This window comes from Hemiscyllium ocellatum, chromosome 3 (assembly GCF_020745735.1).
Source record: "Hemiscyllium ocellatum isolate sHemOce1 chromosome 3, sHemOce1.pat.X.cur, whole genome shotgun sequence".
NCBI lineage: Eukaryota > Metazoa > Chordata > Chondrichthyes > Orectolobiformes > Hemiscylliidae > Hemiscyllium > Hemiscyllium ocellatum.
The window spans coordinates 43,731,039-43,758,359 of NC_083403.1; the positions used below are offsets into that span (position 1 = coordinate 43,731,039).

The 27,321-nt window shown below is 39.4% G+C and overlaps 1 protein-coding gene across 1 annotated transcript in view; it reads right to left on the reverse strand.

The window, feature by feature from the left end:
• ibtk (inhibitor of Bruton agammaglobulinemia tyrosine kinase) overlaps window positions 1-27,321 on the reverse strand; it is a 115,034-nt gene that overhangs the window by 35,308 nt on the left and 52,405 nt on the right. Inside the window, exons 10-20 of the mRNA XM_060849741.1 lie at window positions 24,657-24,834; window positions 21,590-21,770; window positions 18,860-19,465; window positions 18,313-18,399; window positions 16,323-16,405; window positions 16,187-16,224; window positions 14,628-14,724; window positions 12,758-12,859; window positions 11,299-11,416; window positions 7,308-7,368; window positions 343-470 (exon numbers count right to left, since the gene is read on the reverse strand). Coding sequence (XP_060705724.1) covers window positions 343-470; window positions 7,308-7,368; window positions 11,299-11,416; window positions 12,758-12,859; window positions 14,628-14,724; window positions 16,187-16,224; window positions 16,323-16,405; window positions 18,313-18,399; window positions 18,860-19,465; window positions 21,590-21,770; window positions 24,657-24,834 — 1,679 coding nt within the window. The remainder of the gene's footprint in view (window positions 1-342; window positions 471-7,307; window positions 7,369-11,298; window positions 11,417-12,757; window positions 12,860-14,627; window positions 14,725-16,186; window positions 16,225-16,322; window positions 16,406-18,312; window positions 18,400-18,859; window positions 19,466-21,589; window positions 21,771-24,656; window positions 24,835-27,321) is intronic.

Here is a 27,321-nt window from a genome sequence, read left to right on the forward strand (position 1 = left end):
ATTACTATCTGACATGTAAGGCACAGTTGAGTGCACTGGTGTGGATCATAATAGGTGACTGATGCTAATGTTTACTGCATTTACGTATTGTGCATCATGTTTGTCTTCACAATTTAAACCCCAAAAAAAAATCCAAGTGAGAGTTTTGCAGAGAATTCCAAGCCATTAAGTACCGTCCACTAATATTTAATCAAAGCTATTGATGAAAACATTATGACTTCTGGTAAATCTGTTTATATCTAATCAACCTGATTATAAATAAAGTAACATTGCCCATTTCAGACAGCACAGATGAAGGAAACCCAGAGATATTCTCACAACACGGTAAAGGAAGTCACTCACTTGGAAGATGACTCAAAGTCTAATTCGATTATATTGGCTAAGGAGTGATCATCAATCTCCTCGCTCAAGAACCTGATGTCTGGGCCACCTGGATAAGGAGTGATAATCCTTTTCTGCATGGCTGGAATCTATAATTTAAATACACTGAAGCTTCAGAAATAAGCGTTCTAAACAGATCAAAACATTCACAAATAAAAAAAAATCCCTAAAATTTGGTATTGCTGGTAGAAATAATCAATAGTATTGGACTTTCCTCATCTATAGGAGTGGAACAATGGTATTAACAAAATTAATTATTTATTCTTCTTCAAAAAACAGAAGTACAAACATTAAGGATATCTTTCAGCTTACGTCAAAAATAACCAGTAAAAAATGTTAATAGTCATTTATAAAAGATGTCAATAAGCATATACTTAATTTTCTGGAGATATTGTTTAAACCAAAATATACTGTATAAGGTGTCAAATAAAAAATACAATAACAGCCATTAAATTCAATCCATTGAAAAATAAAAGTGTGAATATAACACGATCAATAGTTCATTCAACGTTATACAGGTGATCTTAGTGACATTTAGAATTTTTCAAAGAAACCAAAAATCTGATGATGCTGGAAATCCAAAACAAAAATAGAAATTGCTGGAGAAACTCAGGAGACCTGCAAAATCTGTGGAGAGAAAAAGAGTTATTGTTTTGGATCAAGTGACCTTCTTCAGAACTGATTGTGGCTAGAAAAAGATTGGCATATGGGGTGGCAGGAGGTGAAGGGGGAAAAGATAGGAGGGAGAGTGCACGCGCAAGAGACTGAGCAGTTGGGCAGACAAAGGAATGGATAATGGTCAGCCTGGGAAATTCAATAGCTGTTATTAGGGACCATCAGTAGCTGACAATGGGTTGGTTGTGGTAACAGCCCATGTGATGACATGGTCTGGTGTGCTTTAGTTAGAAGGACACAGAAGGAGGAGGTACTCAGGTGTTAAAATTATTGAAAACGACATTAAGTCCTGAAGGCTGCAAGGTCCCAAGAGGAAAAACGAGATGCTGTTTTTCCAACTTACGTTGAACTTTGTTGGAGCACTGCAGCAAGTCCGAGACAGAAATGCTGGTCAGGGCACATGACTGCGCGTTGAAATAGCGGGAAGCTCAAGGTCACGCTGGGGACAGCAAGTAGGTGTTCTGCAAAATGGGCAAAGTAAACATTTCATCTCCCATTTGTCGAGGAAACAACACTGTGAACAGTGAATACTATATAGATTAAGTGAATGCTGGTAAGTTGGTGCTTCACCTGGAAGGTGCAAATGGGCCTTGGATAGTAAGGAGGGTGGAAGTAAATGTGCAGCTGATACAACTTCTTTAATTGCATTGCCATGGGGTATGGGGAGGTATTCGGAATAATCGGGGTGGACCAGACCAAGTGAGATTAGTGACGACTATGGACACAATAGTCTGGTGTGCAATGATTGGACCATGGTCCAGGAAGAAGAGAGGTCATGGAGATGTACAGCACGGAAATAGACCCTTCAGTCCAACTTGCCTATGCTGACCAGATATCCTAACCTAATCTAGTCCCATTTGCCAGCTCTTGGCCCATATCCCTGCAAACCCTTCCTGTCATAAAGCAATTCAGATGCCTTTTAAATGTTATAATTGTACCAGCCTCTGGCACTTCATCTAGCAGCTCATTCCATACACGACCACCCCTTGCGTGAAAAAGAATGCTCCATAGGTCATTTTTGTATCTTTCTCCTCTCACCCTAAACCTATGCCCTCTAGTTCTGGACTCCCTCACCCCAGGCAATAAACCTTGTCTATTTATCCTACCCATGCCCCTCAAATTTTATAAATCTCTATAAAAGGTGTCTATAACACCAGAGTACCTCCTTCAGTTCCCTTCTCCTTCTACAGCACACCAGACCTTGTCATCACATGGGCAGTTACCACAACCAAACCATTGTCAGTTACTCATGGTCCCTAATAGTAGCTATTGAATATCCCAGGCTGACCACTATCTATTTCTTTGTCTGCCCAACTGCTCAGTCTTTCACATGTGCGCTCTCCCTCAGCCTCCGACACTCCATGGGAAATCAAACCCAGCCTATTCAGCCTCTCCTTCTAGCTCAAACCCTCCAACACTGCCAACATCCTTGCAAATCTTTTCTCATAAAGGAAAGCATACCAAACACCACCTTCACTATCCTAGCTATCTGCACTCCACTTTCAAGGAGCTATGAACATGCATTCCAAGGTCTATGTTCAGAACCTTACCATTGAGTGTACAAGTCCAGCTAAGATATGCTTTTTTAAAATTCAGCACCTCACATTTATCCAAATTAAACTCCATCTGCCACTCCTCAGCCCACTGGCCCATCTGATCAAGATCCTGTTGTAATCGGAGGGATCTTCTTCGCTGTCCACTACACCTCCAATTTCGGTGTCATCTGCAAACTTACTAACTATACCTCTTATGCTCCCATCCAAACCACTTATATAAAGGAGTGACAAAAAAGTGATGTCGGGGAGCTGGGGTTTAGCCTTCACAATGTAGAGGTCAGTGCACCAAACAACAACAACCTTGTTGCTGGCTGGATTACAAAGTAAGGGTTGGATCGGACAGCACACAATACAGTCAATTCAGAGGGATGTAGGTTTGAATGGGTAGGATGGGAGGGAATGGCAGAGAAATTAAGGTGACCATATCCCATTATCAAGTGCCTAGGTGGAGGGAATGGATTGGTGGCAGGTGAAGGGGTTTGGGGGACAGGGACAGGAACAGAAACAGGACTCTCGTCAAAAGAAATAGGCATGGAGGCAGAGGCCTTGAATTTGAGGGTTAGTGGACTTAACTCTGCTTTCTCACCACAGATGCTGCCAAACCTGTTTAGTTTCTGCAGCACTTTCTACTTTATTTAGAAATTTATTCTTGATAACATGTTACCACAGAGAAATTTGTAGTTCAGAACAGGTTATTAATAATTAAGAAGTCAATATTAATTATAAATTTTAGCCTGGATTCATTCATTCATTCATGGGATGTGAGCATCATGGGTAGAGTTAGCACTGGCTAGTATTTTCTGGCTATTTCAAACTGCTCTCGAGAAAGCAGTGTGGTGGCTCAGTGGTTAGCACTGCTGCCTCTCAGCACCAGGGTCCCAGGTTCAATTCCAGCCGTGGGTGACTGTTTGTGTGGAGTTTGCACATTCTCCCAGTGTCTGCGTGGGTTTCCTCTGGGTGCTCTGGTTTTGTCCCACAATCCAAAAAGATGTGCAGGTCAGGTGAATTGTGTAATGGGCTAAAGTTGCCCATTGTGTTAGGTGCACGAGTCAGAGGGAAGTGGGTCTGGGTGGTTACTCTTCAGAGAGTCAGTGTGGACTTGTTGGTCCAGAGCCTGTTTCACACTGTAAACTGGCTACACTGTAGGGAATCTAATCAAAGTGGGATTGAACTTCCTTCGTGATGTGTTGCAGTTCATGTTGTGCAGATACACCTAGAGTGATGTTAAGGAAAAAGCTGCAGTTATAACAATATACAATAATGTTATTCCAAGTCAATATGGTGCGTGACTTGGAGGAGAATTTGCATGCGGCAGTACAGATAAAAGTACAACACTGTAAAGACCCTTCAACCCTCTATGTTGTGCCAACCTTTTATCCTTTCTAAGATGAAACTAACCTATATACCCTTCATTTTACTATCAATCAACCATGTGCTTATCCAAGAGTCACTTAAATGTCCCTAAAATGTATCTGACCACTACCAACAATCACTGGCAGGCATTCCACGTACCCACCACTCTGAAGAACCTCCCTCTGATATCTCCCCTAAACCTTCCTCCAATCACCTTAAAATTATGCCCCCTTGTGATAGCCATTTCTGCACTGAGAAAAAGTCTGACTATTCACTCTAATCTATGCCTCTCATCATCTTGTACACCTCTAGAATGTCATCTCTCATCCTTCTTCGCTCCAATAAGAAAGACCCTAGCTCCTCAATCTTAAGACATGCCCTCCAGCCCAGTTTGCAAGCTGGTAGGATCTTCTCTGCACCCTCTCCAAAGCTTCCACATCCTTCCTATAATGAGGCGACCAGAACCAAACACAATATTCCAAGTGTGGTCTAACCAAGGGTCTACAGAGCTGCAGCATAACCTCACAGCTCTTAAACTCAAATCCCCCCACTGATGAAAGCCAACACTGTACACCTTCTTAACAACCCTACCAACTTGGGTGGCAACTTGAGGGATCAGTGGACATGGACCCCAAGATCTCTCTGTTCTTCCACACTGTCAAGAATCCTGCTTTTAATCCTGTATTCTACATTCAAATTTGACCTTCCAAAGTAAAGGATTTCACACTTTTCCAAGTTGAATGCCATCTGCCACTTATCAGCCCAGTTCTGCATCCTGTTAATACCCTCCACATAATCCACAACTCCACTAACCTTCCTGTCATCGGCAAACTTATTAATCCACCCTTCCAATTCATTTATAAAAATCATAAACTGAACAGATTTCTGAGGAACACCACTGGTCACAAGCTCCAGATGGAATACTTCCCATTTACCACCACCTTCTGTCTTCTGTAAGCCAGCCATTTCTGTATCCAGACAGCCAGAGTTCCCTGCATCACACGCCTCCTTACTTTCTGAATAAGCCTACCAGGGGGAACCTTATCAAAATGCCTTGCTAAAATCCATGTACATCACATCCACTGCTCTACCTTCAATGTGTTTTGCTACATTCTCAAAGAATTCAATAAATCAAAGTATGATTTTCCAAGTCATCATAAATCCTGTGTCAGAATCCTCTCCAATACTTTGCCCAACACTGACAAATACGGACTGGTCTGCAATTCCCAGAATTATCCTTATTCCCTTTCTTGAACAAGGGAATAACATTTCCTACTCTCCAATTATCCGACACTACTCCAGTGGACAGCAAGGACACAAAGATCATCGCCAAAGGCACAGCAATCTCTTCCCTCACTTCCTGAAGAAACCTTTGGTATATCCTGTCTGGCACAGGGGACTTATCTATCCTTACATTTTCAGAATTTTCAGCTCATCCTCCCTCTTAACATCAACCCGTTCGAGCATAGTCAGTCTGTTCAACGTTGTTGTCACAAACGTGAAAGACCCCTTTCAGTAGTGAATACTGCAGCAAAGTATTCATTAAAAGGATCTCCCCTACCTCCGACTCCAGGCGCAAGTTCCCTCCACTATCTCTGATCAGCCCTCCCCTCACTCTGGCCATCATCTCGTTCATCACATACGTGTAGAACGCCTTTGGGTTTTCCTTAATCTTACCCACTAAAGCGTTTTCATTACAACTTCTAGCTCCAAGTCCATTCTTTAGTTCCTTCCTGGCTACCTTGTAACTCTAGAGCCTTGTCTAATCCTCAACCTCAAGTAAGCTAGCTTCTTCCTCTTGAAAGAGACGTTCCACATCCCTCATCACCAAAGGTTCCTTCAACCTACCATCCCTTAGTGCTGGATAGGTTTGTTCCACCAACAGCAAGCGCTCCCTAAACAACCTCCACATTTGTCATGTATTGGCCAGAGAACATCTGTTCCCAATTTAGGCACCCCCAATTTCTGCCTAATAGCACTGTAATTCCCTTTCTCCAAATTAAATACTTTCCCATACCATCTGCTCCTATTCCGCTCCACAACTATGGTAAAGGTCGGGAGTTATGATCACTAGCACTGAAATGCTCTCCCACCAAGAGATCTGACTTGGTTTGTTGCTGTGCACCAAATCTAATAAGGCCTCCCCTCTCACTGACCTATCTACAAATTGAATCAGGAATCCTTCCTGGACACACCTGACAAAAAACTGCTCTATCCAAAGTTTTTGAACAGAGGTGGTTCCAATCAATCAATAATCAGGAAGTTAAAGTCACCGATGACAACAACCCTGTTGTTTCTGCACCTTGCTAAAAACAGCTTCCTAATCTGCTCCTGTGTCTCTGTTGCTGTTGAGGCATCTGTAGAAAACTCCCAAAAGTGACTTCTCTTTTTGCTTCCTTGTTTTTCTAAGTGCTGTGTTTGGTAAGATAGAGCCAAAGGTCCTTTCCTTTGGGCCAGAAGTTTAACTGTTCAAAACCCACTCCAAGAGAGACAATGACATGATCCAGGTTGATATTTCAGCACAGCACTTAGAAAGGACTATACGGACAGAAATAGTGTCTTTTGGATAAGCCATTAGGCTGAAAACCATCTTAGAACATAAAAGAATTAGGAGGAATAGGCCATCTGGCTCATCGAGCCTGCTCCGAAATTCAATAAGATCATGGCTAATCTTTTCATGGCCTCAGCTCCACATACCCACCGCTCACCATGACCCTTAATTTCTTCACTGTTCAGAAAAAAATCTCAGCTTTAAAAACATTTACTGAAGTAGTGTTAACTGGGCAGGGAATTCCACTGATTCACAACTCTCTGGGTGAAGAAGTTCCTTCTCAATTCAGTACTAAATGTGCTCCCCTTAATTTTGAGGTTATGAGGTGAGTATAAAAAAGAGTCTACCCCAGTATTTCAATTGAAGGGATTTCTGTATGTGTCATGATTAACCAGTGTCCCTTAACCAACACTACAACACATCACTTGGTCATCTGTCCAACTGCAGTTGTGAGATCTTGCTATGTGCAAACTAGTGTCACATTTTCTTGGTTTACAAGAATGAGTGTAGGCTAGGAAAGGCTTGGGGACATTTTGAATGGCACTAAATAAAGTGCTGATTTCTTGTTTCTATTCTATTGTAGAATTAGAATTAACAAGATAAGCACAGGCCACACATACAGATATGTGTCATCCAAACTTTGCAAATAGCTCCAATGAGGGACACTTTACCAACATCAAGTTTCAAAATAATAGGATTTCAAGACAGTACATAAGGCTAGGGTAGAAGTCAATCCAAAGGAAGCTTAGCCTGTAGTGGTCAATGCTATCCATAGGTCAGAGAATTCTTACCATATTCCTATAAGCAACTGAGAGCTCCTTCAGTACTTCATCACTGAGAATGTCCAGAGATCTAAAATTAAAAATCAGTATCAAAATCTAATCATTCTATATAGATCTTGTCTGTGGCTCTTTAGGAATGTGTGTTAAAACAAATAACTACACTTTCTAAACAATGGGTGGAAACGCCTTTGGAGAGTTTGAGATGGTATATAATTGGATTGAGGAGTGACTGGTTAAGCTGAATGTCAAGAGCCATTGTTTGGACTATGTCTTGTTGAAGGTAGTCATGGCCTCACATTTGCGTGGCACAAATATTACTTGCCTCTCTTCAGCAAGACTAAATGCTATCTGGGTCGTGCTGCATTTGGGCATGGATTGCTTTTTATCTCAGGAGTCATGATCACTGCACAACAAATATTCTGACCTTACAGTGGAGGGAAAGTCATTGGTGAAATGCTGAATTGTTGGCCTAGGATACTACCCTGGGGAACTTTTCCAGTAAACGGAGCTGACTGACCACTAAGAAGCACAACCATCTTCCTGTGATCGTTATGACTCCAACCAGCAGAGGGTTTCCCAAATGGATTCCCATTAACTTTAACTTTCCTGGAGCTTCTTGAAGACAGAATGCCCTTGCCATCAACACCACATCTGACTGGCTCTCATTTCCTCTACAGTTCAGCTCTCCAGAGTATATCTGAACAAGGGCTGTAAGGAGATCAGGAGCTCAGTGGTACTGGTAAAAACCAAACTGAGCATTAGTGGTCAGGTTATTGCTGAGCAAGTGCAGCTTGATAATCCCTTCCATCACTTTACAAATGATCAACAATAGACGAATGGGGTGGGAAACTGCTGGGTTGGATTTGATCCTTTATATACAAGGCATACCTGGACAATTTACATTGTCAGGTAGGTGCAAGTATTGTAGATGAAGTGGAACAGCTTGATTAGAAGCATGGCAAGAAGCAAAAGATCTACAGCACTACTAACAGGCTTGTGGCATTCTCCAATTGTTCCTCGACAAACACTAAGTGAATTAAAATGGCTAAAGACTGGCACCTGCGATCCTGGAGGCTTTCAGTGGAGGTCAAGGTGATGGCTAAAGTTTCTTATAAAATGCTTCGGCCTTGTCCTTTGACTCTAACCCAGTACATTAGTGCAGAGTCATACACCACAGAAACAGACTCTTTGGTCTTCATCCATATCGAAGTTTCCCAAACTAAACTAGCCCCACTTGCCTATGTTTGGCTGATATACATCTAAGCTGAAAAATGTGCTGCTGGAAAAGCACAGCAGGTCAGGCAGCATCAAAGGAGGAGAATCGACGTTTCGGGCATAAGCTCTTCTTCAGGCTTATTCTCCTGCTCCTTTGATGCTGCCTGACCTGCTCGTTTTTCCAGCAACACATTTTTCAGCTCTCATCTCCAGCATCTGCAGTCCTCACTTTCTCCTGATATCCCTCTAATCTTTCCCATTCATGTACATGTCCAAATGTCTTTCAAAGATTGTAACCGTACCTGCATCTACCACTTCCTCTGGCAGGTCATTCCACGTACAAACTACCCTTTGTGAAAACTGACCCTCAGAGCCCTTTTCAAATCTTTCCCCCCTCACTTTAAAAACATGCCTTCTAGTTTTGAACTCCCCTACCCTCGGGAAAGGAAGTTCACTATTCACCTTATCTATGCCTACCATGATTTTAAGTTTCTATGAAGGTCACCCCTCAACCCCCTACACTCCAGCAAAAAAGAAAAAGTCCCAGCCTAAACAGCCTCTCCTTGTAAATCAAACCCTTCACTGCTACCAACATCCAATAAATCTTTTCTAAACCATCTCCAATTTAATAATATTCTTCAAAAACAAGGCAACAAGAACTATACACAGTACTCCAAAGGTGGCCTCACCAACATCCTGTACAATTGCAACGTGACATCCCAAATCCCATACTGAATGCTCTCGAGGATTGAAAAGATTTGTGGAGCCTCCTCCATTGGGTTCTTTCATTGCCCATCCTCATTCACAACTGGATGAGGCAGTGCCCAGTGTGGATTTGGTCAATTGGTTGTGAATCACTCAGCTTTATCACTTGCTGCATACGCCATTCAACATGCAAGTGATCCTGTGTTACTGTTTCAACAGATGGACATCTCATTTTTTGATATACCTGGTATTGCTCCTTATAAAGCCTTTTCATTGAATGAGGATTGATTCCCCTGGCTTGATGGCAATGATAGAGTGGGTGTATGCAGATTGCATTGGAGTGTAAATTTTGCTGTTGCTGATGGCCAAAACACTTCTCAAAATGTCCAATCTTGTGTTGCTAGAATCTTTCAAAATCCACAATGATAGTGCCACACAATTAAAAGACATCCTAATGGAGTAACAAGACTTGATCGCCACAAGAACAGTGTCACACCTATGAAGTATGTATTTTACTGTTGCCAGGTCATTCAGCAACTGCCACAGACTCAGTCATAAACTAGGTGCTTTCGGGTTCAACAACTCAGCCTGTAGGAGAACTGCCTAGCCACTCTTAGCAATGGACATTGTAGAATCGTCCGAAAGATAACTCTCCCAATTTTGGCACGAGCATAGAGATGTTAATATGGTGGACACTCAAAAGAATGCTTCCTCTCATGGAAGAGTCTAGGACCAGAATCTAAGATGCAAGGGATGCCAATTTAAGACTGAGAGGAGGATGGATTTCTTCTCTCAGAGGGTGGAGATTCCTTGCCGCAGAGATTGTGCAGGCACAGTTCAAGTGTAAACTTAAGGCTGAGACAGACTCTTGATCAATAGAGGAATCAAGGGTTATGGAGGAAGGACAGGACGAGTGCTGGTTTGAGGGGCCTTATATGGTTTAATAGTTCAGTTTCTGGTCAACATTAATCCCAAGAGGATTATGGTGGAATCTCAGTAACTGTGGCCTGTCCAAATGTCAAAAGGAAGTGACTTCGTCTTAAGTAGGTCATTACCTACAATAACTGTGGCATAAATGCTTCCTGGCATCTGGAAGCTCAGTTCCCAGAGTCAGTCCTTTACAAGGAGAGGAGTACAATCAGTTACTTTGATGTATGATTTTTAGGAGAATAATAGAAGTTAGAGTCAGAGATATACAGCACAGAAACAGACCCTTCGGTGCAACTCATCCATGCCAACCAGATATCCTAAATTAATCTAGTTCCATCTGCCAGCATTTGGGCTATATCCCTCGAAACACTCCCTATTCATGTACCCATCCAGATGCCTTTTTAATGCTGTAATTGTACCAGCCTCCGCCACTTCTTCTGGCAGCTCATTTGATGCACTTATCACCTATGCGTGAAAAGGTTACCCCTTAGATTTGAGAGACCTTTCTCCTGTAAACTTAAACCTATGCTTTCTAATTTTGGACTCCCCCCTACCCCAGGGAAAAGACCTGTCTATTTACCTTATCCATGCCCCTCGATTTTATAACCCTCTAAGGTCACCCCTCAGCCTCAGACTCAGACTCTCCAGGGAAAATACTCCCAGTGTCTATTCTGCCTCTCTACAGCACAAATCCGCCAACCCTGGCAACATCCTTGTTAATCTTTTCTGAACTCTTTCACGTTTCACAACATCCTTCCGATAGAAAGGAGACCAGATTGCATGCAATATATCAAAAGTGGCCGAACCAATATTCTGTACAGCCACAACATGACTTCCCATATCTTATACACTGACCAATAAAGGCATACATATGAAATGTCTTCTTGACCATCCTACCTACAACTCCACTTTCAAGGCACTATGAACCTGCACTCCAAGGTAGTAGCAGGCAATGGTGTTTTGGAAGATAGTTCCAGGAGGAATATCTGAAAGATTGGGTTCCAGTGGTAAAACAGAAGACTAGGAAAACTGTCAAACTGACTGACTCATGAATCATATCATGTTGAATATGTAGCCTCGAAAATAAAAAGAAATATATGGATACACATTCAAGAAATAGGAATGGCAAATCAAGACAAATGGCTCTTACCTTGCTTCAAGCAGAGCTGCCATATTTATACCTATGAACTGTAGACAGGACAGTTTTAACTGTTCAGCGTTGTACATTGAGGCAAACTCCAAAAGTTCTGAAGCATTTTTTAAAGTTACTGAAACAAATCAAAGTTAAGCCTGTTAATATTCAGGAAAACTTAGCAATGATGAACAAGAAATCACCTAAGCCTTCAAGCCAATCAAATCAATGAAACTATATTTTACCTCTATCTTCCTATCTTTGTTCCACATTCCACAATTGATCGGTCTTGAAAATTTCAACTGATCTACTATTTGTACTTTTGAGTAAAAGTTCAATATTTCCATGATTCTTTGCATGAAAAAGTTTTTTCCAAATTTAAAAAAAGTCACCAAATTCTATTTTTAAGATGATGTTCTCTTTTGTGGGCTCCTCCACAAGGGGAAATAGCTTCATTGTATCCACACTTGTGAATCCCTTCATTTTAAGTTTCTGAATTAAATCGTTCTTCAAACTCCTAACATCAGATTAGGATAGTTTGCAGAAGGTCTCACATGCAACTATAGAGAAATAGGAAGCAAAAAGACTCCTTCAAATCATATAGAAGTAGTCCCTAAACTAATTTGAAATCTTTCTTCATTTAACAATTTAGAATTATTAGTGACATGGTGATCAAAACAAGTTAAAATAGTTAAGTAATTGAGGTTTTATGATCTCACTATCACTTTTAACATTTTACTTTATCAGTTATAATATTTTGATGAAATAGTTGGCTTTAAAATTTATTTGAACTAAAAATAACTGATGATTATTTGCAAGTCTATTTTATATTGTTTGGCAACACAGAACTTAAATACTGTTAAAAGCAGACAAGTAGCAGCTTTGTGTCTTGGTAGCGATCAAAACTAGGCCCAATCACTTAACCTATTGATATTTCTTTGCAACGTTAGGCTTCCTGCTTATAATGCCGCCCATCTTATATATGGGGCTTCCTATTCCATAACCCAATTTGTTAATACAGTAAATATTTGAGGCCGCATCAATCTTTGGATGGCACCATTCACCACTATTCACATTCGGCCATAAGTCATCTCGTGTCCCTTTGTGTCTTTTTTTTTTAAAAAAAAGTGTATATATAAATTCTTTTTCCCCAGGTAAATCGAGGGCCCTGCATACACTGAGCTTCTGACAGATGCAAATACATCACATAAGGCCATAGGGATCTTGGGTTGGCTTCCATTACAGGCCGAGCCTGCAAATTAAGATTGCCAGTTCACTGTTTTTGCTGCATTGCCATGTCAATCATGATCCAACTAATCAATAAAATTTCCTTATAATGAATAAAATTAACCCCTTTCCCCCACTGGCCGAGTTGTTGAATGCTAAAGCACTAAGTTGATGACAGAGTCTGTGACAGATGCTGAATGAACTGGCAACAGTAAAAACTGTTCCAGCAAAATTAAGTTAAAAAACTCACATTTTTCTGTAATAGCCACTTCACAAATCTCCTTTAGACGATTGATAAGAAGCTGATCAGCAACCACGAGTACGTTACAGATGAATTCCACGTCTGATGATTCTGTTGGAAAAATAATTTACAAAAAGTATTCTTTATCAGCATTAAACATCATACAAACTTTAGCATAACTGAGACAGTAATTCCCATCAATAACACGTATTCCTGATGGTTCAGAGCTGTTCATGGCACAATGGTATTTCAAGCAGTTAAACATTACGGAGGTTAACTGTTGATGAAATCAACCAATATTTTGTTGTAACGTCTCAAACTGAAATAGTTAAGCTTTTCACTCATACCAGGCAATAAAAAGTAAGTTGAGAGCTCCACAAAATTTTGAGCAATTTTTTTTTCCTAAACGGGATGGTGTGAACTTTTTGACCCAGTTCCTGCCAGCTGTAACTACCATGCTTGAAAAATATTTTTTATTTCTTAGCCCGGTTTGATTTGCCTATAAACGCAATACGAACTTAAGTTAACTGTGGAGCAAGATTGGAAACCTTAGATGGAAGATCATGATTGCAGTGGAAAAAAAGATGTTGCACCACCTTCTCAAGGGCAACTAATTATGGCCATTACACATTGGCTCAACCAGTGACTACTACATCCCATGTATGAATTATTTTTTGAAAAAACCTTTCAGAATCTTGGATGATGTCACCTCTCATTCTTCTAAACTGGAGAAAGTGCAATATAAAGTTACTAGTTATCAGAACTGAGGAGATATACACTTGTATATAAAAAAAACATACAACCATTCATTTCCCTCCAAGCAAAAACCAAGTCACCACCTAATAAAAAAGGTCTTGCAAGATTACGAAAGGATTTGATGAAGTAGCCACAGAGATGCTTTTCGCTTGCAAATAAAATCAAGAGCTGGGATTCATAAATATAAAGACAATGACTAATAAATTGGAAATTCAAAGAATCTGTTCTACCCAGCCTCAATGTCTTTGTCACTTCTAGACTTTGCTCTTCTAACACATGCATCCTGACAGCCTCCTGTCTTCCACACTATAGAAACTGGAGGTCATCCAAAACTCTACTTCTGTCCTAAGCCATACCAAGTCCAGTTTCCCCCATTTCGCATGTGCCTGTTTAACGGAATGGATTGTCACATGTACCAAGGCACAGCGAAAGGCCTGTTGAGCAAAATTCGATCAACGTTCAAGAAACATTTTGGATTTAAAATTTCACCTTGTTTTCAAAATCCTTCACAGGTTAGATCCTCTGGTCTAACTCCCTCCAGCATTACAACTCTGAAATATCAACTCCCACTCCAACTGAAAGATTCATAGATGCGCAAGATTAAGTGCATTACCATTAGTAGCCATGCCTTCAAGTGCCAACATCCTAAAGCTTAAACTACCTTCCCAAACCCTCTAGCATCCTTAAAAACTTTCAAGACAATCTTTAAAAACTACTTAAATCATCTGTCCCAATACCTCTTTATGCAGTTTGTGAAATTTTATTTGACAGCACTCCTGGGATCTACCCTGGGGATGTTTTAGCATTATATAATACAAGTTGTTGCCGATGAGTATAGTTAGAATGGGAGTACACAGTTGAAGCACATAGATAAGTGCATTTTAAGATAAGCATGAACAAGAAAGGACTAAAAAAGGATAGATTGATGGATTTAGAAGAAGTGTGATGAGGTTCATATGAAGCAGACACTGGCATAGATCGATTCTTATATGCAACTACATCCTCATACTTTGCAATATTATGTACTAAACTGCTGGTAGAGGGCAAAGGAAAGGCAGGCATTTGAAATAAGCACTCTGCATTTACATGATTGAATACAAGTCATGGAAAATGTCATCCTAACCTTTGACAATTGGTGCTTCATCGGTGTAAATATAATCCAAAATAACATCCAAAATGTCAGAATGAATGGGCATTTCCAAAGCTGTGCAACAAGATGCCTAAACACAAAAATGCAGGGGTGGAAAGGTGAATGGGAAGTGTCAGGGACAGGTTGGTGGTGGAAGGAAGGAAAAGATTGAGAAGGGAGAGAAAAATAGAAAGAGATCAGATCAATTTTAACATTAAAAGCATAGAATTACACTTCAATATTGATTGCTTTCTATTTCATTTCAAGAGAATTTGGCTGGAGCAAGAGGCATATTTGCACATGGCTGTTGAGTTAACAAATGTCTTCAGTTGTTTACTTGAGACTAAAGCTACTAAAATAAGTAATGTAGCACAAATTTGAGAGAATCTGAAACAGCAAAATTCCTTTATCTGTTTGACTTTACAACTTCCAAAATTACCAATATAACATCACAAACATTTGTTGAGAAAGACAATGCAGATAGAGTACAGATCATTTCAATTGTTCAGAATACATCACATGAATTTTTTCCTTTGAATTGAGATGATTAAACAAGTCATCAGCCTAAAACATCTGAGATACACACCATTCTTATTGGATCAATCATTTATCTATTTTGTTATGCAGAAACCTCAACGTTTAACCATTTTCAATTAATGCTAATTGACACCAAAGATCAGACATTTTTCCACACTAAATTCAAGTAAAATGGTCAGGTTATGCAATTTGGCAGGAAGAATAGAGGAACTGAATATTATTTCAAATGGAAGACAACAGCAAAAAACCATAACACAGATTTGGAAGTCCTCAAATAAAAATCATAACCTAGCAGCATATATGTTCAGGATTTAATAGGCAAGGCAAATGGAATGTTGACCTTTACTTCAAAAGGGAACGAAGGATAAAATCAAGGAGCTCTTGCTAAAACTACATAAGGCACTAGTCAGACCACAGAAGGAAAAGTGAACAGCTACAGTACACTTATCTGAAGACAGAGACTGGCATTAGAGAGTCACTAAACTGGCCCCTGGTATACAGACATGGTCTCGTGAGGAGAGGTTGAGTAGATTAGGACTGTACTCATTGGAGTTTTGAAGAATGAGGGGTGACCTTATTGAAACATATCAAAAGATTCTTAGAGAACTTGTCAAGGTAGGTGTGAAAATGTTGTTTTCCCTTGTGGAAAGGCTGGGAACAAATAGCAAAATTTTAGAACAACAGATTGCCCATTTAAGACAGATAAGGAGGAATTTCTTCACTCAGAAGGCAGTAAATCTGTGGAATTTTACTGCAAAAGGGCTGTACGGGCAAAGGTTAAAAAAAACTGTTAAATCAGTAACAGATCGCGTGCTATAGGCAAAAGGCACCAATGTAGAGTTGAGGATTATCAGATTGGCCATCTTTGTACTGAAGGGTGGCGCAGAAGTAGTGATGGACTGAATGGCCTACTTCTACTCTTGCATCTTATGGCTTACATAATTCACAGCAACAAGTGCTCACTTTCGACAGTTTTTAATCCAACTAGGCTTTATTACACAAAAAAAATTAAATACCTCAATCCAGGCATTACTCAGCATTTTGTGGAAGTATTCTAAAAGAAAGCAAATATAATTTATTATTTATTCTGCACAGGAATTCAAATTCAAGCAAACATTCAGGCACATAAATAAACAAAAAAAGCATCTTTACCTAGTCTTGCACATAACACACATTTGTGGCAGTCAAATTCTTTTCCATCTTTAGATCTCAAAGTTACATCACACAAATATGAACTAATGGGAAACAAAGAAAAAGTAGGAATAAAAATTTGCTTCTGGAAAAATGGAGAGATGAACAATCAATTAATCACAACAAAATTAAATTGTAGAATGGAGACACCTGGGGTTCAAGTATATAATACTTTGACATTTGCAACAGTTAGACAAGGTGGTTAAGGCGGCATTGGGCACACTTGCCCTCATTGCTCAGTCCATTTGAATATAGGAGTTGGGATGCCATATTGAAAGTTGAATAGGACATAGGGTACCCCAGAAGAGGCAGCACCAATTTTGGGAAGGATATTAAACTGAAGAGGGTTCAGAAAAGATTTACTGAGATGTTGCTCGGAATGAAGGGTTTGAGTTATAAAAATGGACTGGATAGGCCTGGGATCTTTTTCACTGGAGTATACAAGATTGCGGGGTTACCTTATGGAAAGGGTGTAGATAACATGAATAGACAAAAAGTATTTTCCCCCAAGGTGGGGGTTCAAAACTAGTGGGCATATTTTTAAAGTGAGGAGAAAGATTTTAAAGAAAAAAAAAGGACGAAGGGCAAATTTTATTAAAAAATAGAAAGTGGTGTTTGTGTGAAATGAACTGCCAGAGGAAATGGTGGACGCTGGTATAGTCGCAACAATGAAAAGACATTTGAACAAGAACTTTCCCAATAAAGATTTGGAGGAATATGGGCCAAGCACAGGGGAGGTGGGACTAGCTTACTTTAGGGATGTGGTCAGCGTGGAATAGTTGGACTGAAAGAGTCATACAGCATGCAAACAGACCAATGATACTTACTTTAGTGAAGTAAAGGCATGCCACTGCATTATGTGGCAGAACATGTGAGTGTGATCAGATCATTCCCATACCAGGTTTTTTCATTAAAATGTACTTTCCTTATCTCCCAGATGCCAATGCTGCTTGGGTTTCATTCCACAGGCTTTGGCATCATGCTCAAGCAATTACTCTTCAAATATTAACCTAGAATGTAACTGTCTCCTGCTTATCTGACAATATAAAAGCACTATATCATGCCACTTTATTACTATCATCCCAAGTCATCACATATAGAAGGAAATACCAAAGAAAGGTCATTAGGTGTGCAAGACTAGATCGCTTTCTCCATCCTGGACTGTTGGGAGAGCTATGAAGATCAACAACTAGAAAGAGACTAGAAAATTCAACAGTAGCTTTTATACTGGTGTACGTTAGCACATTTATTCATGAAGAGCTTAATGCTCGATTTATAACAAGCATTCTAAATAAATATAATACTTTTAACACTTCCACTTCAAAGTTGTATTCAATTTTGACACTGAAGCTAATTACAAAGAAACCAGAAAACCACTTGAGAATGAAAATTCACCCCAATACATAAACATTTCCAACTGTCATGCAATTTTTTTCTGGTTATTATCAATAACTACATTCACCAAAACTGCATTACAAGTTATTTAGAAAATTCACAACCTTGAACTGTATTGTCAATCCTTCATTGCTGCTCGGTTTAAAAACCTGGAACTGTTTTGCTAAGAACAATACCGATGTACCTACACCATATGGAATGTAGCAGCAATGAGGGGTAGGTAACAGATGCTGGTCTTACCAGTGGCACAAACATCTCGCACTGAGTTTGTGATAAAAAAATTCATGAGGAAATAAATTGCAAATCATTTTCGTACTACCTTGTTTAGATAACAGTTGAATTTTTCTTCACATGTGAGTCGGAGTCATCAAAGATTTTTGACTATTTAATGTGTTTAAGTATTTAAAGGTTAAGTCCAAAACAAAAAAAAAGTTTTAACTTTTCAAAATAACATGCTTTAAGGCTAACACCAGAAAGGTATCATGTTGCACAATACTCAAACATATTTTTATGCTTTATCCTTACATTATTTGAAGAGATAAATACCACACCTTACCATTTCTTTCGATTAAACTTCAATTTGTTTCCACCTTTCTTATGCACAACTTTTATCTTCCAATTTTCCAATCTGACCCCTTCTAATCTGCAAATGCAATATTTAAATTATGATGAAGCATTTAATTATCCAAACATAATCATTTTGAGATCCACATGGTAATGCAACGGTCATTTAGAAATAGAGATTTAAAATATTTAGAATAAGAGACAACTGGGGCAAATTACTTCATTCTAATTAAATTCTCTGGAAAATATTCAGTATCAGTCCTGCTAAACATCATAGATATCGATGACAGAGTACATGGTGGGAGAAAGAACTTCCCGATTATTGCCTCATTAGAATCAATGGAAAAATTTATCCAGATAAATACCTTTGAAAGTCTGGAGGGGAACTAAAATCAAAATAAAAATGAAAATACTGTGCAGAACAATATTTTAAAATAATGGTAACTGACAACTTGTTCTTCTATAAAGAGAAGAAACGTCTGCCTTTGACAAATACAGAAATGTCACCTTCTTAAGTTGGGTTTATCCCTTAATCTTACCTTGCAGAGAGACTGGCAAGACCAAGCTTTTTTGCCATAACCTGCAGCATTTTAATTGGATTAGCCTCCTCATTAAGCCCTCTGCTTTTTTTGTTGCTTTTACTTTTGGTTTTTGATTTTTTACATGGCAAATTTTCATAAACTTCAAATGCAGATTTCCCTTTCACTTCTTCACAAAAGCTGAAATTCTGCATAGATTCTTCCATGTTGGATATTAAAGGATCTTGATAAGTTACTATTTTATCTGTGCAATGGATTTTTGGTTTGTAGCCTTCAGTTAGCAAGTCACAAGTATCTGTATATATAAATTGTAAAATATAGGCAAACATGTCAGCTTGAATCTTATCCAGAATGTACAAGTCACATCCCATTGTATCACCTTCCTGTCGGCGGATATCAGGCATGTCAACACGTTCTTCATCAGGAAAGAAAAGCTTCCGAAAGTAGTCTGATCGCATGGCCAGAATATACCTGTGGCTGGGAAAAACCTGATTGCCAACTTGACAAGTGACATTGTGGATATTGTCAGTTTCAGTGGCTTCCCTGAGTAGTTTGCCAAAGTCTTCACTAAAGCTGGAGGAAGACACATTTGGAATTTCATACAAGCTAAAAAGAAAATAAAAAGTAAGATGAACGTTCCATGAAAGAATACAAATATAAAAATAAGACCAAATTAGACAGCATAGAAAATGGTAACAAACAGAGGTGACAAGAGGACATGCATGTCAAAGTTGACAGGCATGGTCCAATATATAATAATTTGTATTCACATTAAAGTGCACAAGTATGACTATTCAGGTAGATGTATTATATAAAAAGGGAAATTGTGAAGGATCTGAAAAGGCAAAAAGACAGTCAAACAGGAATTGAAATATGAGAGTTTAGTAGATGGCACTAACTGAACATTGAGCACTTATGGACCAGACCAAATATCCATAAAGTGTATTAACGATGCCTAGCCTCTAACTTCTTCCTACTTTTAAAGGCAAACAGAAAACAGGTGTTCCAGATGCAATCCAATTGGTCAAACTACCAGGCTTAAAATAAAACACACTTTTTTCTTACACTACAGTTAAAATACAAAAGAATTGGAAAACTTGAGAAAAATAGAATATTTAACTATTAAATTGCAACTGCTCCAATATTGGAACAGACTACTTGGTACTTCTGTCTCAACCTCCCGTCATAAAAGGAAACCAGGGCAAATTACAGCTCTCAAAGCCATAGCATCGCCACAGCACTGACATGAATTATTGGCTGAATGACCACCTGTACTATTATCTCCAGTGATACTATAATGTAGAAGTTAACATGAAGAAAGGCTTGTAATTATGCAATGTCTATAGTGATCTCAACATTCCAAAATGCTTAATTAGCTAATAAAGCACTGGTTTTCTTGTAAAGCAGGCATTGTTGAAATGTGGGAAACATACTGAATTTGCACTGTGTACATTTCCATAAACAGTATTGTGATCGCATCCTTTGAAACAAAATGACAAGGCTACTAACTGAGCCATGATTGAAATTTCTGTGAATCTTTGGATCAGCATGGGATCATGTGGTATAATAAAAATACCTCCAGTTTAACAAGGACATTGCAATATATTACTTTATTCCAATAAATATTTCAGTAAACTGGACAGTTAGAACTTTTAGGTCTCAGTTAGCATATCCCTTAACTACAACTGTGACCCGAAAAACAGCAGATTCTTTGCTACAAGCTTATTAATTCTTCATAAAGTAAATGAGCCATAAGACCACAACAGGGATTTCTGCTCGTCTCAAATTCCAGTCACTTCCCATTTCACCATCCACCCAGTTAATCTAAATATTGCCATCATTATGAAATTCAGTCAATACCCTTTTAAAACAGGCAAAGCAGTATCATATAAGCTTGCCTAATACCACTCCAAGCACCTCACCAAAAAGAAGATAAACATAAACTTGAATAAAAACAGAGTATAAAATGAACAATTAAAATTTGAACAAATGCATTGGTAACAAACCAGATTATGCAATCATATTTCAACATTGAGAACTATTTATCTTCAGCATTTAGTGAAACTACTTCATATTTCTACTCCTATCTTTACTTTTCAGAAATACTCAAATATGTTGTTAAAACACTTCATCTGGCATTCATCAGGCCAGATTCAAAAGTGTCAAATTCTAAAGGAAGCAACTGTTTACATACCAGGAAACTAAAGAAAAGCATGTTAGGGGAGATTTAAAAAAAGTCTATTCCCTCTTGTATAGAAAATTCAATACAAGGGAGTGTAAATCATTACAATAACGTTAGATCAGTTAGAAATAAACTAAAAAGCACTTTTTCTAATGCAAAGGTTGCCTCAAGTCTGGAACACCTGATTCCAAAAAGGGACATACAGCAAAAAGATAATCAAGGTCCAACTGCATGATTTAATAAGGAAATAGTGGCTTGAAGATGAATACCCAACTCTTGTTTCTATGTGCAATACTTTCTGATCACAGATTATTCCTATCTGGTGTTTTAATACATGGAGGGGAGAAAAACAAAAATTTCAAAGCCAGTCCAAATTATTACACTTCATGATTACCAGCTATCGCAAGAGCTGGTTATTAGAATATTCACAATCTAAAATAGGCATAAAGGCAGTAAAAAAGACCAGCAAGTGGATTTCCTTCTATTCTTTTTATCTCTCCAGTGAATGTTATTCATGCAAGGTTACTTGTGACAAACTAAAGACGTACCTAGTTTTAGGATCAGATTGTAGAATAGCAAAGTTGCGCCCATTCATATCCATGGTGACAGAAACGGCACGATGAACACAAGGAAGCTTTTCAAGTCTAATCCGTTCATACAAGCTGTTGTTCATTCCAATAGTGTTAACAAAATGATCCAAAGGGTTTTGCAAAGCATTGGACAATTCCTCTAATAAAAACAGGAAACCCAATCCAAGTGATAATATACTTCCATGCCAAAACAAAAGGCTGAATTCCAAACTAAACTCAAACTTACCCAGGGCAAAAAAAAAAAACAGGTATTATACAAATTCCAATAATGTGAACAAAGTTGAGCGGTGCATTATGAATACTTTACAAAGTCACTGCCACAACAATAGTTAAGGTGTTACCAGTTCAAATACCTAGGAATATTTTAAATCATGACAATGACAATACATCGTAATCTGGGTACTGAAACAACCCACTGTATCAGATCGACATCAACTTCTAAAGTGGAAACGTAAAATAGGGTAACAAAATCCCTTTCTTTCAAACACTGACCTGCAAAGAAAAATCTCTCAAACTATAACCATCCAAACCACCAGCAATTACCTCTGACTATTTCTTGCCAATGCAATTTTTATCACAAGTATGTAGTATCTCCTAGTTTTATTATCTTATTCACATGCAGTGATCGATACAGCTATGTCCCATTTTAATTAAGTCTAAATGGTGAAGTTTCTTTATGATGTAGCTTAAAAGGTTACGATCCAGTTATTTATTTTACATAATACCTATCCTGCTACAAAATACTTAGGAACCCATACAGACATCATTTTGGAACAGTTTGCATTGTGACCAGTTCAGTGAATCAATGTTTTCTTCTTCAGAGCAACTGGCTTACGTTTGGCCTACAGAAGTATGTTGACTTTTTCTTGGAGGTGTTTTTTGTAGCAAAGTGAAACTTGTTCCCTTTGGTTCTGTGTGTCATGGAGTAATCGTTGCAGAGCAGAGGAGGCTATTCCGACCTCATGTTAGCACTGGTTTGCAGCATTTCACACAGCGCCATGCTCCTGCCTTTTCTCCATAACTGTGCACAATGTTTCTATTTAAATAACTAATTAATGCCCTCCTGAATGTTTCAATTGAGCCTCCACCATACTTCCAGGAAATCCATTTCATAACATAAGCACAGAGGGGCTGTAAAACCTGGTAGAGGTGTGCAGAGAGACGGGGAAAAATGAGAGAGAAAAGAAAATGGAGACAAAAGGCAGAAAGATGAGGTATGAGACAGCCAGGCAGGGAGACTAAGCAGGGAAAAAAAAAGGGAGAAAAAAAAGTCAGGGAGAGATGAACAGGAGTTAAAGGAAGAAACAGGAGCTGAAGGAAAGATACAGACTTAGGAGGGGATATCTCCCATTCTCATGGTTTCTCACACTCCCTCTCTGCCATGAAGGACAGACCCTGCTCCTGGATTTTGCTTCAGCCTGGCTGGTTCAGGGAGGGGTAGGAGTTAGGGAGATTAAAAAGGATCAAAACAGGCATTAAGATAGTAACATATGGGATGCTGCGTATATGGAACGAGCCATGAAGTACAGGCCGATGCATTTTTGAATGTTGTAATTGTATCTGGTTGGGTATATGAATAGGAAGGGTTTAGAGTGATATGGACCAAATGCTGGCAAATCAAACCAAACCCACCAGGATGTCTGGTCAGTGTGGACGTGTTGGACCGATGGGTCGGTTTCCAGGTTGTGAGACTATGTCTCTATGTACTCCCTTGCTTTCTTCATCCTTCTAAAATACATCACCTCACACTTTTCAGGATTAAACTCACTTGCCACTGTCTAAACTAGATGATCCTGTGATCTAAGACTTTCCTCCGCGTGGTTTACCACACCAATTTTCGTGTCATCTGCAAATTTACTGATCATACCTCCTACATTCGTTTCTAGATCATTGATACACACAACAAACAGCAATGCACGCAGCACTGGACCCTGTGGTATGCCTATGGACACAGGCTTCCAGCCACAAAAACACTAATAATCACTCTTTGCTTCCAGCCTCTAAGCCAATTTTGGATCCAATCTGTCAAACTGCTCTGATCTCACAGCTCTTAAAAGTTATGCAAGACCTTGTCAAAAAGCCTCACTGAGGTCCATGCAGACATGAAATGCATGACTCATCTGCATACCCAGTTATCATCTCAAAGTTCAATCACATTTGCTGGCATGATCGCCCCTTTACAAAACCATGTTAATTATCCTTGATTAATACAGTCCTTCAGATTTTACTCATTAGTTTCCCTACCACAGATGTTAGACTCACTGAACCGTATTTTCCCCAACTTACTCTTAAGATCCTTCTTGATGAATGGAACCACATTAGTTGTCCTCTACTGCTGTGACACTCTATGGCCAGAGAGGATTCGAAAATTAATGTCAGAGCCCCTGTAATCACCAGCCACATCAGTTTAAGATATGGTCAAGATAGCAGTTTTGTCTCAGCCCAGGACAGGTGGTCATTGAATAGGATTTAAATATCTGGACAGAAAGCTCGCACAGACTATCATCCATATTAAGAGATGTTACATCTGCATTTATGGCACGCATGCTTAGTGAAAAACAATTACACAAACTAGTTTATGTTAAAAAAAATCCACTCAAATTCATAAATCAATGTCACAGAATCCTTAGAGTGCGGAAAGAGGCCATTCAGCCCATTGAGTCTACAGTGGCCTTCTGAAGAGCATCTTATCCAGACCCAGCCTATCACCCAATCCCTGTAACCCTAAATTTACCATATCTAATCCTCCTAACCTGCACATTGTAGAAATTTCACACGAGCAATCCATTAACCTGCACATCTCTGGAGTAAGAGGGAAGCAGAGCACCCGGGGGTGGGTGGGGGGAGGTGGAACAGACAGCCAATACTGGAATCAAACCCAAGTTCTTGGTACTGTGAAGCAACAGTGCTAACCTCTGAGCCACCATGCTGCCAAGCTAGAGAGGCATACCCTCCCAATAAATTTTCACTGAAACTTAAATTCATTTAAAGAAATTAATCAGAGCAAGAAGATTGAAGTTTTTACCTTTCCTTTCCAAATTTGTTTTTTCTCCTCCTGCCCAGTGTCCTGTAAATCCTTCACCATCTTGTGTTACAAACATCATTTCATGCTTGCTCAAAGCAATGTCTGACATGAAGACTTGACGGCCATAAGCCCACCGACACTGTTTAATTATGCAGCTTGAAGATCGCCAACAAAACACCTGATGGGGAAAAACAAAGGAAGAAATTGAAACAAATAACTGCCCGAGTGAAATAAATAAAGAAAGAATGTTCAGAAACTGATTATCCCCATCCAATAAACAAAGACAAACAGCACAATAAGAAAATGGCACTCTGTAGCTTGGAGCAGGATTCTTTACAACATTCAAGCTGCCTAATCTTTAAGCTGCAAACTTCCACTTTTTTTTGCTTCAACAGAAAGATGAAAGGTGATTTGATAAAGGTGTACAAGATGATAGAGACAGAGTGGACAGCCTGAGACATTTTCTGAGGGCAGAAATGGCTATCATGAGGGCGCTTAATTTTAAAAGGTGATTAGAGGATAGTTTTAGGGGAGATGTCAAAGGTAGGTTCTTTAGACAGAGTGTTGGGTGCCTGGAACATACGGTCAATAGTGGTAGTAGAGTCAGATACATTAGGGACATTTAAGTGACTCCTGGATAATAATAAAATGAAGGGTATGTAGGTTAGTTTGATCTTCGAGTCAGATAAAAGGTTGGCACAACAATCAGGGCTGAAGGGCCTGTCCTGGTCAACGCTGTAATATGGAAAGGGATCAGTGAAGAAACACATTCTTTAAATGGGTCCATGAAGTGAGATAGATATTATAGAAGCTGAAAGAAGCACATGTTCCCAAAAATGTTTCAGGGGAAAAAAGAAAACAGTTTGGAAGAGCAATCACCTCCAAAATTCCACCTTCTTCGTAAGTCAGAAAGAGGTTAGGATTGCTTATGTCTAAAAAGATGCTGAAACTAAAGCTCTCCAATCCATATCCTGAGTAATTGCATAACTGACTGAAACTAGAAGCAAGCTATATGGCCCACCTCAGCACTGCTGGTGTTTTACTACATCATTCTATTTAATAATCCTAATGCCAGAGTCCTCCATGGTATCTGTACCCATTTGAAGTAAGTAGCCAATGCTCTATTAAAAAAAAGAAAATTGCCTCTGCCTCAAATCAATACCATTGTTTGCAGATACTTTGTGCTCAGCTCCATTTGCAACTTTTATCTACTAACTTCTGACTGACAATGAACTGCTCTTCAGCTGTAGAGCTCAGCTTATTGGATCACTGTTCATTTCCTATTTTCATCTATTGATAGTACTGTATGTTGAATGTGCAGTTATCTCCACATTCTCCACCCTTTCATAATCCATGGAGCTAAGCAATTCCTTTGGCGTAAGTATGGAACGAGAGTAGGGCCACGATCCCCTCAGATATTGATAACTTAAAAGATATTTGAAAAGTAGCATTGACTAAACACCATTTCTGTAGGCAATTAAGAGCATAAGAAATAGGAACAGGAATAGGCTGTTAGGCCGCTTGAGGGTGCTTTGCCAACATATGTCTGATCAGACACTCCTTCGGTCCACTTTTCTGCCCTTTTCCCATGAGTTCTCTACTGGTCAAGAACCTGTCTCAGACTTAAATACAAAAAAAAACTCTGCTCCCACAGCTCGATCACCTGGAATTGTGTAATTTTTAAACTTTGTCCACCCTAGTCCAACAGTGACACCTCCAATTCAGGCCAATCAGTTTAACATGTTCTTAAAACAAGCCCCCCATACCAGGCTTCAATCACATCTTCCCTTATGTAAGGGACCAAAGCTGATTAAAATACTTCAGTTGTGATCTCACCAGCACCTTGTACATTTGCTGTAAGATTTCTCTAATCTTATGGGCAAAAGTGAGGACTGCAGATGCTGGAAACTCCAAACAATTGGTGCAGGAGTAGGCCATTCAGCCCTTCGAGCCTGCACCTCCATTCATTATGATCATGGCTGATTGTCCTCAATCAGTATCCTATTCCTGCCTTATCTCCATAACCCTTGATTGCACACAATCCTTGAGAGCTCTATCCAACTCTTTCTTAAATGAATCCAGAGACTGGGCCTCCACTGCCTTCTGGGGCAGAGCATTCCACACAACCACCATTCTCTGGGTGAGGAAGAAGTTTCTCCTCATCTGTCCTAAATGGCCTATCCCTTATTTTTAAGCGGTGTCCTCTGGTTCAGGACTCACCCATCAGCGGAAACATGTTTCCTGCCTCCAGAGTGTCCAATCCTTTCATAATCTTATATGTCTCAATCAGATCCCCTCTCAGTCTTCTAAACTCAAGGGTATACAAGCCCAGTCTCTCCAACATAAGATTCTCCCACCATTCCAGAAATTGACCTCGTGAACCTACGCTGCACTCCCTCAATAGCCAGAATGTCTTTCCTCAAATTTGGAGACCAGAACTGCACACAATATTCCAGGTGCAATCTCACCAGAGCCCTGTACAGCTGTAGAAGAACCTCTGCTTCTAGATTAGAGCGGTGCTGAAAAAGCACAGCAGGTCAGGCAGCATCCGAGGAGCAGGAAAATCGAAGTTTCGGACAAAAGCCATTCATCAGGGATGGAGGGAGGGAGCCTCCAGGGTGGAGAGATAATTTATCCACTTTCAGGGATTCTAACTTCTCTCACT